At 37.6% G+C, this 15,730-nt stretch overlaps 1 protein-coding gene across 1 annotated transcript in view; it reads left to right on the top strand.

The window, feature by feature from the left end:
• Nucleotides 1-7,611: 7,611 nt before the first annotated feature.
• Nucleotides 7,612-15,730, top strand: part of LOC145496732 (sushi, von Willebrand factor type A, EGF and pentraxin domain-containing protein 1-like) — a 44,294-nt gene continuing 36,175 nt past the window's right edge. The window contains exons 1-4 of the mRNA XM_081476468.1: nucleotides 7,612-8,399; nucleotides 9,878-10,039; nucleotides 10,790-10,951; nucleotides 14,446-14,634. Of these exons, the coding sequence (XP_081332594.1) occupies nucleotides 7,691-8,399; nucleotides 9,878-10,039; nucleotides 10,790-10,951; nucleotides 14,446-14,634 (1,222 nt within the window). The 5' untranslated portion in view covers nucleotides 7,612-7,690. The remainder of the gene's footprint in view (nucleotides 8,400-9,877; nucleotides 10,040-10,789; nucleotides 10,952-14,445; nucleotides 14,635-15,730) is intronic.

Genomic DNA, 15,730 nt, shown 5'->3' with positions numbered 1-15,730 from the left:
ATTTTTAAAGACAATAAGCAACATTCCTTTGCGGGTTTCCTTTGCGGCTGTCCTTTGCTGTTTGTAGGATCAGCGGAGTGCTTTTAATTTTAGCTTTTAAACGAAGATTTGGGGGTTGATTTTGGTTTATACAGTGTTGGACAAATTTGCGCTCATTAGTAAACTCCTAATAAGAACATATCGTTCATACATACAAATTTAGATAGACAAGCAAGTCGCACACGCGATAGCTGAAGGGTCTACATAAAATTTACGGATTGGTAGCGCAGTTGTACTTTTGCCAGTCTTGAAGTGAATTGAATGAGCATTGTATGAGCACTGAAATATACATTTTACAGTAGTGATAATGAAGTCAGGGTACGATTTATTTGCAGTTTTCAGTTTTTTATGAAGTTTTGGAAATGCGCTGTTTTATATTTTCTGTCAACGAAAGAGTGGTTCTGATTAAACAATTGATAATAGTTTTGTCAGGGTAAAGACAATACGAATGTTCATTGATGACAAGTATACGGTTAACAACAAATCAATTTTCTGTGAGGAAATAAGCGTTACCAAATATCTTTAAAGATAATAAGGTGTCGATTTCAGAGAGAGAAACTTGTACTCAGTTTGCGGCTTTCCTTTGCTGTTTGTAGAATCAGCGGAGTGCTTTTAATTTCAGCTTTTAATCGAAGATTTGGGGGTGGATTTTGGTTTATACAGTGTCAGATAAATTTGCGCTCACGGGCAACTTAATGTAAAGCGCTTTTGAGTATGTTTGTATAGTTCTAGCGCTATACAAGTCTATTATTATTATTATTATTATTATTATTATTATTATAATAACATATCTTCGATACATACAATTTTAGATAGACAAGCGCGTCGCACACGCGATATGACAAGTCAAGAGAAAATGATTTTCTCTTGGACAAGTATATGGTTAAAACAACAAATTAATTTCCGGTGAGGTAATTAGCTTTGCCAAATATCTTTAAAGATAATAAGGTGTTGATTTCAGAGAGAGGAACTTTTCAGCGGAGTGCTTTTTATTTGGGTTGGTACATTTCGCTGACCCCTAGCACATGGACTAAAAAGATGGACCTGGTACATGAATTACTTGAATGAACCACCAATGGACTACCCTGAATGTAAACCCCTAAAATTTGTAACCCAAAAGTTTAACAATCAGTTTGTCTGCTCATTTTCCAATCTTCTAGGAACAATTTTTAAACGTCATCGCTTCTGCATGCATTGCGTGCCGTTTATTTCCAAATGCGACCCATTTTTTTAACTGTGACCCTTTTTTCCAAGTTTGACCCATTTTTCCAAATGTGATCCATTTCTCCAAGTGTGACTCTTTTTTCAAGTGTGACCCATTTTTCCAATTGTTGCTTATTTTTTCTAATTTTCGAAGTGTGACCCCCTTCTTCCAAGTCTGACCCATTTTTTCAAATGCGACCCATTTTTTCAAGTGTGACCCATTTTTCCAAGTTAAGTGTTACCCATTTTGCCAAGTGCTGTTCATTTATATTAATGTGACCCTTGTTTCCAAATGTGACCCATTTTTCCAAGTGTGACCCATTTCTCCAAGTGTGACTGTTTTTCTCAAGTGTGACCCCCTCATTTTCCAAACGTGACCAATTTTTTTAAGTGTGATCTTTTTACCAAGTGTGACCAAGTTTTCTATGTGTGAGCCACTTTTCCAAATGTGACGTATTTTTCCAAGTGTGACCCATTTTCCCGAGTTAGACCCTTTTTTTCAGGTGTGATCCACGTTTCCAAGTATGACCCATTTTTCCAATTGTTACCTACTTTTTCTAATGGTGACCCACTTTTCCAAGTGTGAACCAGCTTTCCAAGTGTGAGACCTTTTTATCCAAGAGTGACCCATTTTTCCAAGTTTGACCCACTTTTCTAAGTGGGACCCATTTTTCCAATGTTACCTATTTTTCCAAATGTGACCCATTTTTCCAATTGTTACCTATTTTTTAAGTGTGACCAACTATTCCAGGTTGACCCATTTTTCCGAATGTGACCCCTTTATTCCAAATGTGACTAATTTTTTCAATTGTGACCTTTTTCCAAGTGTGACCCATTTTTCCAAATATGACCAATTTCTTCGAGTGTGACCTTTTTCCACGTGTGACCCATTTTGCCAAGTGTGACTTTTTTCCCAAGTGTAAAAACACTTTTCTTAGAGTGACCTATTTTTTTTAAATGTGACCAATTTTTCCAAATCTGAACCATTTTTTTCAAGTCTGAACACTTTTTCCAAGTGTGACCCTTTTTTGGAATTGAGAACTCCTTCTTTCCAAGTATGGCCCATTTTTTCAAAGGTGACCTTTTTTTTCTAATTTTGACTTATTTCTCCAAGTTTTACCTATTTTTCTAAGTGTGACCCAACATTCCGAGTCTGATCCATTTTTCCAAGTGTGACCCACTTATCTAAATGTGACCCAATTTCCCAAGTGTAATTGTTTTTTCGAAGGGTGACCCATTTTTGCTGAGTGTGACTCTGTTTTCCGAGTGTGACCTCTCGTTCCAAGTTTCACTCATTTTTCCAAGTGTAGCTCTTTTTTCCAATTGTGATCCGGTTTTGCAAATGTGACCCACTTATCTAAATGTGACCCATTTTCGAAGTGTAACTGTTTTTTCCAGGTGCGATCCATTTTTACAAGTGTATCACTTTTTTCCAGGTTTGACCCATTTTTCCAAGTGTGACCTATTTTAGGAAGTGTGAACCCCTTTTTTCCAAAAGTGACCCATTTTTCTAAGTTTGGCCCATTTTTTTAATTGTTACCTGTTTTTGTAAGCTTGACCCACTTTTCGAAGTGTGACCCATTTTTTCAAGTGTGACCCACTTTTCCATATGTGACAAATTTTCCAAGTGTGACCCTTTTTTGCCAAGTGTGACCAGTTTTTCCAAATTTGAGCTATTTTTACAGATGTGACCCATTTTTTCAAATGCGACCCTTTTTTTCCAAGTGTGACACCCGTTTCCAAGTTTGACCCATTTTTCCAAGTGTGACTCACTTCCAAATGTGACCTTTTTTTCAAAGTGTGACCGATTTTTGCAAGTGTGATCCATTTTTCTAAGCGTGACCCTTTTTTCTTCTGTATGGCCAACCACTTTAATCCGCACTAATTTCAACGCTTTCAGTTTTCATAGCATAGTTGAAATGACTCGCAGCTGATTTGTTTTCAGCAGCAAAACATACAGCCATAGGCAGCTTCGTCGTTACCTCCGAGTCTAGAGCAGCCTTCTGTTTCGCAAAAGAGACATTCTTGGGAGAGAAAACGTCTAAAAAGAAAAAGTCTAGCCAAAGGGAGCGATGATGCTTTGACGATGAGAAAGTGCTTTTCAGCTTTGGGCCGATAAATATAATACAATAATTATCATCAGTATGGTATCGCATATCTTTTATGTCGCAAACGTGCGACCCCAGTAACACTCTGGATGTAAATGCCCTGACAAACTTGTGTGACAAAAACAAAAAAGTCCACAGTGCGAACCATGCCTTACGTTTGAGCATCCGTTTGCTTGTTTATTTTCCAATTTTCTGGACAGAATTTTAGAAATGGCAGTTGAATGTCATCGCGTCTGCATGCATTGCGTGCCGTTTATTCTAATTGTGACCTTCGTTTCCAGGTGTGAGCCATTTTTCTAAGTGTGACCCATTTTTTCCAAGTGTGACTCTTTTTTTCAAGTGTGACCCATTTTCCCCTTTTTCAATCTATTGACACTAGTTTAAAGTTTTAGGGTTTTTTCTGTTCTGGTCATGTGACTGGCCAAATATGACCGTGTTTTGAAACTTTTGAGGGACTCTTCAATGGAACAAACCTACGCAAAAAGCTTATCCTTAGGAGGTCAGGTTTTCAAAATATGTTTCTTCACCAGTGTTCAGATTACTGCATCTGAAATCTTACTAGTTTGCCAAGAACGTTATACAAACTCTTCAAAATCTCTTTGACCACCCTTGTCATAAATATGTGTTATTTGAGCCATTGTTAATAGAGGGAAATGGTTAAGAAACCTGGTGAACATCAAAGAAGCAAACAAACATCTAAGATTTATGTTGGAAGGTCCTTGACCCTGCACATCTTTTGTTTCATGCTCATTGACTATGCATGAATTACATAATCGGTATGCTTCTATCGGTTAGTTGTATGAGCACACATAACCACCTTTTGTATTTTGCCAGGTTTTGTGCAGGGTTACCCCCAAAATAGCCAACAAAGAACTTTGCCATGCCTCATAACCATTCCCTCTTTTTAAACTATGTTTGAAATCTCACAAGTTGGCTCAAAGAGCCTCTGATTGAATGGGCAAGTGTAATCATACTCAGCTGTGACAGTGACAGTACGAACACTAACTATTTTCAGATGGTTAAAATACATCCTGTTATGTTCGATATAAAGTTAAGATCTGAACATCGTGGAAAAGAATAGCCCTTATGCATGCCATAACAATATGAAATAAAAATTCTGGGCAATAACTGCTCGTACTGGCAAAAGACGAACGTTCGCGATGTGCTGCATGCTGTTGTTAAATTTGCATCTCATTCATTTTTGCGGCAACTTCTTCTACTAAGAGATCTGTATGGATTAGTTTCATATAGAGCCTAAGATATACCAAAGAGACACAAAAATAAATCAAAGCATCATTCAAACTGTTCTCACTCAATCTTGCGTTGTGTTTACAATCTATAATCAAAAACTTGAAGGAAAGGACTGGCAACTTCCCGGTGGACCACATACACCCCATTACCTAACCGGCGTCGCGTCAATTATATAAGGGTTAGACGTTTCAGATTAAATAGGTACAGTTTAATTTACTTAACTGCGCATTTTTCGATCCATTTTGATTTCCAGATGTATTCCTCCATAGGTATTTAGTTAGGTATGTTCACTTTGTCCAGTTAAGTGACTCGTGTATATGTGGATGAAGTCATTTGGAGGATATGAAAAAGACAAGAAAAAATAGTTACATAGATTCATAAAGAAGTTCAAAAAATTGCCAGGAGGTTTTGTTGACGTGACATCACTCAGCCCTTGATGCAGCCACCTTAACCTGTTACTGAGGTTTGATAATACCTATCATCAGATTTCATTCAACCAGATAGTAAGCACAGAACAAAATTAATGTACGGACAGAAGAAAATGACGTTTTTGCTAGTTTTGCTCTCTCTTCGGCAAACACCAGCCTCCAAACCGAACTTACCCATACGGATCACTGAGCTGAAGAACTTGCTCCAAAAATGAATAGAATTGTTCCAATTTGACAGCAGCACATCGCGAACTTTTGTTCATGCTATTACGAAAATCAAGTGCCCTGATTTTTTATTGCATTTTGTCATAGTCGCAAGGACCGTCTCTTTTGCACAGCACTCAATTCGACTTCATATCGGACTTACCAAGATGCATTTTAAGCTTCTGAAAATAGTCAAGTTTTGATATTTTACTTAGACAAGCTCATTAAACCTGGCAGTGACACTTTTTCAAAAGGACGTTAAACCCCTTGAAATAACTGTAGAGCAGTGAACAGTACCAGTGGAAAGTAAAAATAGAAAAGTTGCACCTTTTTCAGATTTTTTCTTTTCTTCTGTTATTTTTGCATAGAGTTTGAATACAAGCGAGTACAATTTGGTCATTTTTCATGTAATATATCAAACACGAGAGAGAATGATTCGTCGGGATATCCAAACACCGAGAAGAGAGTTGAAAATTCTACGCGCGCAGCGGAGTATTTTTCACGAAATTCGAGGTGTTTGGATAGCCAATGAAACACTGTCTCGAGTGTTTGAAATATCTTCTCAATCTAAACAAAAACAAAGCAGTAGAACGGAGAAGTAAAATCGTCAAAATCTATGCTAATTAGACCGGGTATCTAAAGGCCCTACACGGTTGTAATTTTCGTTGTTTTAACTTGATGAATGAGAGATTTAGAAAATGAGAGATTTAGAAAATGAATTGATCAAGAAGTTAAGCGCTAAAAGATTTTTGTTTCCCGATGGCTGTATAACGGTGTTTACTTATGCGTTGATGTAAGTGCCGGGCAGTGAACCCGACATAATTTGTATCACACTGTTGCCCTTTAAAAATCAGCGATCAGCCGATCGCGTACGCAAAGATGTCTATTCTCTGATGTTAACGAAAAACTCGTCTTTACTAGCAGAAAACTGTCACAAACTCTGAGTGTTAAGGTTAACAAGCCCCCGATCGTCAACACTCAATGCGTTGTATAGCTATTTCAATGTGATTTGTGAACACCTTGAAACACAGCGTGGCAAAAACAGAACAAAGGCTGAATACCTTTTCAAAGTTCTGAGGTAATGTAATAGCAAGTTTGATTGCTGAGTCTAAGAGATGTTGTAAGTAAAGAACATCAAACCTTCTCTTAACACGTAAACCGACTCCATTCACGCCAAACTGTTTACGTGACACTGTCGTACATTTTTTCTTCTTTTTTGTGTTTCTTACCTTGGGAATTATGCCCATAGGACCCGCAAATATTTTATGTATTGTTTCATATTTTATATATTCGTATTACACCTTATACTTTTTCACTTGTCAACTTGATAATGGCGTAACGTAGCGCCAAAACGTCGTTTGCTTTTTCAAATGCGTTTTAAAAATCTTTTGGCGTTTAACTTCTTGATCAATTATTAATGAGTTTGAGAAATTAATGTATACATGCAGTTAATGAGGGAAAATCGACTTTTCTATCGTTTTACAAATTTCTCGAAAGCTCTAAACCTTTAGGAAGTTTCATTGGTATATTCGAGGTTAGTTCTTTAAATTGTTCTTCAGGGAAAGTATCAGGGTGTTTGAATTTTCGAGTTCGGCCACCGATTCTCGAGATTTTCAGTCTCATTGACTTTTAATTATTGAAAGAAATTCGAGAAATTATACTTTTAAAAATAGTCAAGCTAATTACACAAAAACATCATTCAGAATTCAGATTAAAATGTGTGTAGGTATATCGAGCTTTTCTTTGTAATTTTACATTCGTGTAAAATACACACTTGGAAAAAAAAAAATCAGTGCTAGGGCAGAAAACTAGGAAGGGGAATTATTCCAAAACGTCGTGGATTTGGGAATTCCGTGAGTTTTTCCGGCTCAAGTGAGTCAATTGCTGCATGGGAAGAATTCCCTGAATAAGTCTCTTTAAAAGAAATAGCATGTCAATTTCAGCTAACAGACTCTTGTTGTCAAGGAACTGACTGGGATGTCTATTTTCCAACACACTAGCAAACTGCAATTATCCACTGAAAGAAAAACAAAACTTACTCGTGGGTAGCAAACGTTGGGAATAAATGTTTCCTTGTTTGTCAAGCTGTCCAATGTTTACCTATGCGTTATGTTCAATCGGCATTCACTAATTTTAAATCAACTTCTCTTCAACTAAGAATTAAGCAAAACAGTCGTTGTCGTGAAAAACTTTTTAGATGCGTCCTTGCACTAAATCGACGAATTAGAGGGTTCTAAGTGCATTTCCACATATTCTTCAAAAAATACGTTATGATATTCTATGTCATTATAAAAATAAATATAACAGTGATGAAAACGTATAGTTTCGATTTGAAGTCACTCGGAACAGAATTACTCAGCTGCCTAAAGGATCGCTGTGTTAATTGGACACAGCTGTGCTTGAACAACTCTCACAACTGAAGATAACTCTTACTGTTGTGCGAACACTGCTTAAACTATGGAGGAGATAAGAGTTTTCCTCCCCATTGTCGTTTTTATTCTGGTAAATGTTCAATTCATCTCAGGGCAAGACTGGCTAGATGTCTCAAAAGAGGAGCTCCTGGCGCTGAGAAATGAAGTGCTTTCTTTCGATAATTCCGTCTCTGATCTTGTGTTTTTAGTGGACACCTCTGGCAGTTTATCGTCTAGCGACTACGATGAAGAAATAACATTCGTCACCAACTTGCTAAATGAGATCAGCGTGGACATGCAAGCAACCCGTGTCGAGGTGATACCGTTTGGAAGCACGGCGAGCCAATTCATCACTCAAATTTCCAACCCCGATACTTCCAAGAACAAGTGCACATTTAACGAACAATTCAAGACGATGTCCCAAAGTATCAACGGTTGGGCCACGAACATGAGGGACGCTTTTCAATTGGCCTGGGAGGTTTGCCTGAATAACGGATTGAAAAGAACGCCGCTGACTACGATTAAAACTGTCGTTATCCTTCTCACTGATGGCAAATGGAACACACCTTACGGCGACTCGAGCCCCGTTTCACGAGCACAAAACCTCATAGCGGGTCATGTGGAGATTTTTGCCATAGGTGTTGGTAACATTGACTACGCAAATCTTGAATCTCTTGTTGATGATCCAGACAAGCACGCATTTCTTTTGCAAGACTTCGACGAGTTTGCTGAGCTTGCAACCTATCTCAGAGGAGGTATGTGACTAAATTTTCCTTTAATGAACTTTTTCCGTTTTTTAATTACAAAGAAAACTGATAATCGAAACTGTTTTTCCTTTGAGAGAGCACCCAATGGAATCAGACACCGTTTCTAGTTTCATTGTGTATTACTTGATATTTCTGAAGAGTTCAGTCGCTTTTCTTTTCTCTCCATTTTCGGTTTCCTGTTTTAGTCGTTAAAGTACAAAAAGAACATTTCTTCACGGGACAATTGTGGTCTGGTTAGTTAATCCATAAAACACACGAAAACGGTAACACAATCTTCAGAAGTTTTTGATTTGAGTAGGAAAAAATGATTAGATTCAAATATATTTATGTTTGTGCGTACGTGCGTTGCGTGCATGTTAGTTGTTTTCGTGGAGGAGGAGTCAGTGATGTAATTTCCAAGGTGTGTTTAGCTTCATGCTAAAAGTGTTTTGTCGAAAGGCATACCGTAAGGCCCAATCACTGTTCCATTTTCATTTTTTCAAAGGAGTGTTCATGCTCAATACTTCACAGTATTTAAGAATAAAATGTTTCTAACTGAGAGTGATAGTCATTTACATTCTACTTGTATATTAGTCCGCACCAACTCCACAGAATTAAAGATAGTTCATTACGTAATGATCGCTAGGGAAACAGATTGTTTTGCTTTTTTCCGAGACGAGATCGAGGGATAAATGTTGCACTTTCTTTTTTTTAAAAAGAGTGCTAAGAACAGTATAAAATTATTTTAAACAAAGGAATAACAAGAGGCAGTTAAGAGCAGGCCATCCTAGAGAAAAAAGTGAGTGGCAATGGCAATTTACGTTTCTCCTGTTAATATCTTCGGGGAAACAAGCATGCATTTAACGGCATTTAGCCGGTTGCAAAGGAACTTCCTAACGGTTAAAAAATCACATAGTCGAGTAAAATATAGTTTAGACCAAGTGAACGGATTTGTTTTTCGCAAGCCGTGAACGGTATAGCTGGGCGGACACAGGGCAAGTTGACAGCATGTGCCTTCGTTAAATTATTAGTGAAAAAGCAACGTCATCAAAGAATTTTCTCTTGGCACGTGATCTCTGCATGACAGCTGACGACCTTTGAAAGTTAGAACCAGACCACTCGAGCTCGCGGAACAGTTTTGTTGCCATGAAATTGCTGATGACTTTCATTACTTCTAGGGGTTTTAAATCTCAAAATTTTACTGATTTAAATCTCACTCACAAAATGTAACAGACTTAATTTGTGGCCTCCAGGGCCAACTCTCGAGATTTGTCAGCACGACTGATAAAACACAAATCGCTGAGTTCAGCAACATAAAAAGGTTGCACCTCATTAAGCCACAAAAGATCGATCAAAGACAGCCTACCCCATTTTCGATACCATCTCAAATAGAAATCAAGATAAACCTGGCAAAAGTTCAAGACAGGTAGTGTAGAATAAAAGTAACACGTCACAGGTATAAGCAAGTCTTTTTCGTTCTTTTTAAGATCCTTATGAGGAGGTGTGGCAAATAGAATCTGTGACCGCTGATAAATGTAACAACAACTGTGACGCCCTCGCCACTTGTGCCTGTGGATTGGTGTACGGGGACTACAAGTGCGCATGTCCGAAGGGATATGCAGGGTCTGGATATGTGGGTGAATGTAACGGTGAGAAAGAACTTACTTTGCTTACTTTCTTGGATAAAACATATTGTTGCAAAACATGTTTCAATTGTAGATTAACGTGGAAGGTACCCAAGTGACAGAGATCTTTGATTTAAGACCTTACGGAAACGCCAGAGCAAATTTAACTGCCTATTAATTTATGAGATGCTTTTTTATAAAAGTGCTAAAGTCAACTCTGACCAAGCAGTCTGACTCTATCCGCGCAAAGTTGTTTTCATAGCGAAGAGTATTTTATATTTCACAATTATTATATCTTTTTGACATAGTCCTATAGACTAATTTTACCTTTTATCACTTACGTTTTGTAACGTTCAGAGTATATTTACATATTTTTACCACTTTTCAAATTCCCATTTCTTAATTTTACTCATATACGCAAGAACTTTAATCACTTTATTTTTTTAAACTTGAAAATAATCTCAGCGAGATCGAAACGTCGTTTTTTATCTCTAGTTTTTATCCTAAGAGTTAATTGTTTAATAACACAATTGTTAATATTTCAGTAGGTCGATGTATGCCCTTGTCGATGCGCTTGTCAATTTTCTTGCATGCAAATCTTTTAGAATTTCTAGCTAGATGCCCAGTTCTCACTGTTATCATGCTAACAGCGACGCCGCCTCGAGCATTCAAGATAGATTTGATAATGATGTATTTAATAACATGTGAACAAAATACTTTTGAATCTCTCAGTAATATTAGCTAATTTTAAATTTGTTTGCTTTTGTTTCGTAGAATGTCCGGAATCAACTTACAAGGATTTCCTTGGCTATGCAGACGAGTGTACAGCTTGCCCTGATAACTCTGGTCACACGAATAAAGGCAGCTCATCTATCTCTGCCTGCAACTGTTTCACAGGATGGAGTGGATCACCAGAGAATGGACAGGAATGCACAAGTAAGTTAAGACATGATAAGAGTCGAGCTGCCATAGTTAGGCTAAAGATATGCAGATGCCATCGAAGCTGGTCTACTCCACTTTGTACCATCGGGGTCATAGGGCGCGCGACCTCTACCGTGACTTTCCATCTCTGACGGTCTTGAGCCACTCTTGGCCTCGCACCAACTGTTGACCTCCATCAGGACCGGGTTGTTCGAAAGTCGGTTAACGCTGACCCAGGATTATAAGTTAACCGAAGTATTAATTTCTCTTGCATAAAATTGTTTTTTACTGCTTACGTTTTGTGTAGTCTGAGCTTAGTCTAGCTCAAAACTGAAGGACAAACAGTATAAACAGAAAACCTCACCTAAAAGTTACAAAACTCGCATCAAAATTCTCGCTAATCCTGGGTTAGCTTAAGGTAATTCCCCTGAAATAAAACTGCCAATAGATTTTTGTTCAAACTTTGTCCACTGAATATTTATGAGAACTTCAATTATAAAATAAAAAAGGGGGGGGGGGGGGGTGCCCATGCTCGTTAATGAGCAGTGAGGCATTGAAAATGTCCCATTTTAGCAGTATTTAATGCTTATTACAAGAACGCATTCCAAGTTATTGTAAACTCTTCGTGAGCCCAGACTCATGAAAACACGCCTCAAACTACAGTCAATACTTGTGTCGGACACAAATAAACTTTTTAAGTTTGATTTTGACAGACAGCTGAATCCTTGTTAAAATATTGGAACCAAATTGCTTGCCACGGCTATCAAACTGCAAAATAGAAAAGACTACAGTGCAGCTGCTATGATTAGTTGATTAAAATGACTGGAAAAAAATTTGGGGTGCCCGAGTTCGTTAGTGAGCTATAGCCAGTTTTTCAAGTGACGGAACTCAATATCAAGACAAATCCGCCATGTTTTCAATGTGCGCGTGGACGAACGCGCGCTAATGACGCCATAAATTATGTGCAGTAAGGATGCGCAATGCAAATGTGAGGAATCACCTTAATCAGGCTTTGAACAACCCGGCCCTGGTCTTTCTGGATGCTTCTGCGCCACGTAACTTTATGTCTACGTTTCGGTGTGCCTTGTGGGTTTCAATTCAGCCCGTGGCGCGCTACGTTCCTCTCACCACGCCTTAGTGTGAGACCAATCCATTTCCAGCGTCTTCTCTTAACAGCGGTGTTGATAGGCTCTCGGCCGGTTAAGGCTGGTTACATGCAGGAACTCAATCTTCTTATATTACCTTGACCATCGAAAGGTTTTGCCTGCTGCTGTATACGTTTGAATTACGTTTGGTTTATGGAAATGGTAGTGCTCCATTTTAAATTTCTGCGATTCTCTCTCGAGTAAGACTCCACGAAGCTTTACCAATATTCGTCGCAACCTCCAAGTTTTGCTGCAGAAAGTCTAGTTGGCAACGTTAGCCTGGCATTTTTTTGATTTAGTTAAGTCAAATTGTAGCTTGAATTTTCAAACATTAATAGCAAATACAAGAATTGAATCTTTCTCAAATTTGACTTTCTGTAAATTAAAGCTTATAGACCAACCCTGATACCAAAGAAAAAAAAAACTTAAAGTACATTTCGAACAAAATCGACAACCAAAGAACGGTTACGAAATGTTTTGGGACATACATAAGTTACCAGCACAATAATTTTTGAACTTATTAAGTGATTTTCTAGTGGGTATCTGGAAACCCAGACGGAGAACTGGGATTCAAAAGAGTAACGTGTCGAAGTAATATGCCATTTTTCTATGCTCTCTGTCTAGAACTTCTTATGGACTTAGCAAGGCTTGAAACTAAATCATTATATCCTGTTTTGGCATACAATTACTATGATTATTATACATCAAACTCACTATCTCTTTTCTGATTGGTCGAAAGCGTACGGTGAATTTTTGAAATCAGCGCCTGTGACGTCATCTCTGCAGATTATACAATAATCATGCCAAGGACACTCAAGGTTACGGGTAATTATGTCAAGTTCGCGCGCTTTGTGTTGCTTGCCGTCAGTGAAGAAGCGAAAACATGACTTCCAGTTTTTTCGTTCAATGTATAATAAAACAATCATTAGATTGAGTTTTTGTTATATCCAGAATAATCAAGGTCTCGGTAAGGGTTATCAGCCTCGACCTTGATCATTCTGGATATCACAAAAAAAACCTCGTTCAATAATTGTTTAATATCCCACTGCTGACCTGATTTTCTTTGTATACATACTCGTCTATATTACTTCTGGAATATCACGCTCATGGTATGCCAGTGGAAAGTATTGCATAGGTTTACTACACTATAGGCCTAGCTGTAAAAGTAATCTTGCCCTTTTGCCTGGAAACGCACAAGGAGATTCACGAGAAATTATCAATGTGTTCTTGTAAACCAATTTGGTTGTTAATTAAATTTTTATTTTGAGGTAGGTGGTCTTTTACTGACTTTATGTATTTTCGTGGGCATACACGTTGTTAAAGTGAAAATGATTTAATTTTAACGAAATCAAAATGCCAATGTTCCAATATTTTTTCCAATGGTCACTTACAAGTTTGCTTTTTTTTGTTCAAAAGCTTTTCTATTTGGTTGTAAATGCCAAAAGAAAATGAGGGAACTCCTCACTTTCCCTCGTAAATGTTCTCAAATGTTTATGTACTCGTATAATCTTCTACATGATTAGCAAATAATGAAGGCCAAACCACGTGTTGTACAATTTTGTAGTTTCTCTTTGTTATTATTGTATGCCTATATAGTTTATGTGGACCGAGAGAGGTTCAAAACAGGGAGTAATCATATTTGACTGAAAAATAATGTTGAGCAAGACTGGATCTGAGAGAAAACAAGTTTCGATAATAATTCAGTGAAAATTTTAAAGTTAGGAACAGCGGGTGAAATTCAGCGCTATTCAAGGCTACTATAGCAGCCAACCTATCCGCTGGCAGTCTCCCAATTTCTTTATCAACATTTTAGAATTAGTACCTGTTTGAACGGAACTTCACGTGACGTCAGACGACACCATGACCAGCTAGTCGAGGGCCATCCTGATTAAACGCAAATAACCTTATTGAAAAGAAAATACAGGCGATGGGTTCCATCCACTCACACCTCCCTACCCCTTACGCTTTCTTCGATGTGGGGCATGCGTTTGCGTTAACGTCTGAGGATTAACAGATGGGTGTAAGATCATGATCACGATCATGATCATCTTCATTATCGTCATCATCATCATCATCACTTTATTTAGTGAAACAGGTTGCAAAATTGGCAGCCAATGAGGCTGATGTGGACCTACAAGTAACTAATAAAATGTAATACAATAAATAAAATAATTTACCCTATGGTATTAAAATGTACAACTGGTTAAAACGAAAGTAGATAAAGTATCATATCAATAAAATAAAGTACATTGACAAATAAAATGCCATGTTGACCTAGAAAAGAAAGTTAAAGTTCGTTTTAAAATAATGATAAAACAAAATGATAAGTTTGGTTTTGTTTTTCATCTCTACTTGTTCAAACAGTACGTATCTGTGAGACGCTGACTGCCCCTGAAAATGGAGAAACCGTAGGAAACTGCTACAACACTTACGGATCCACATGCGAGTTTCAGTGTTCCGAAGGACACGAACTGACCGGGAGTTCTACTAGAACATGCACCATTGATGAATATGACGTTATGGTTTGGAGTGGGAACGTTGTGACATGTCCAGGTATGTGGACAAACATTACATACACAAAAGAGATTAGTACCAAAGGGTCAAGGAGTGGTATTTTGAATTATCTTGCCCAAAGAAATAAAAAATTGCCCTTAAATTGAAGGACACCTGAAAATAGTGGTTTACAAATGTAGAAAAATACTAAAGAGATAATAATAAACCATAAAGGAACTAGGATGGTTGAGGATGGAGAAGATTATTGCACGGATTACAAACGACGAATTTGAAAAATTTAACCTAAACTTTTCAAGATGGATAAACCGTTTCAAAACTTCTTTAAGGGCCCATTAACCGATTTATACGCGCTCGCGCGCGTTGCCAAGGAGGTGAAATTTCACTTTCGGTTACTCACGTCAGCCTGAGCGCGGAAAATAAAAACAACTCTATAACTTCCAAATTCGCTTACATTTTAGATGTTTTTCTTTGTGTTTCACAAAATGCAAAGTAAAAAAAGTACAAGCAAAGACAAAATAAGAGAAAGACAGAAAAACAAGAACAATAGAAAGAGAAAAACTAACTCCGTGTGGCTTTGTTAGATTTTACCGATGTGCGCTGGTAGTGTAAATTGCGTGCGTGCTGATAGGGTAACTCCCAATGTATATCGGGCGCACTTCTGCTTTCTTCAAATGCTAAAGGAAACGCGGTTTTTCATTAAATCCGGCCTTTTTTGACGGATTCCAATTAAAACCAACGTTGGTAACATAGCTATGCATTCCTTTTTGGAAATCACGCTTTTTTTCAGAAAATTACGAACTTTCTAATATTTTGAAATTATCTCAAAATCTGACCTTTTAGAAATGAGACAAAATCTATGCATAGCGTAATGAGGATTGAAATTAAAAAATTAAACCAATGAAAAAAATCCCGATAAAGTAATTTTCCTGGGAGCCTTTGGTTTTTTTTTAGTATTAGTCACATGACCGTGGGCGTGGCTTGATTACCTCATCACTATTGTTTCTGTTCATGAAAAAGTTAAAACACATGAAATAACTCTGAAGTAACTAAAAATGATGAGGTTATATGAGAATAAATGTTCCTTAGCAACGGCTCGAAAAGATCGGTTAATGGGCCCTTAAAGGAATAATGTTTC

This window comes from Orbicella franksi, chromosome 9 (assembly GCF_964199315.1).
Source record: "Orbicella franksi chromosome 9, jaOrbFran1.1, whole genome shotgun sequence".
In the NCBI taxonomy this organism is placed as follows: Eukaryota; Metazoa; Cnidaria; class Anthozoa; order Scleractinia; family Merulinidae; genus Orbicella; species Orbicella franksi.
This window is presented reverse-complemented; position numbering and strand designations above follow the sequence as displayed.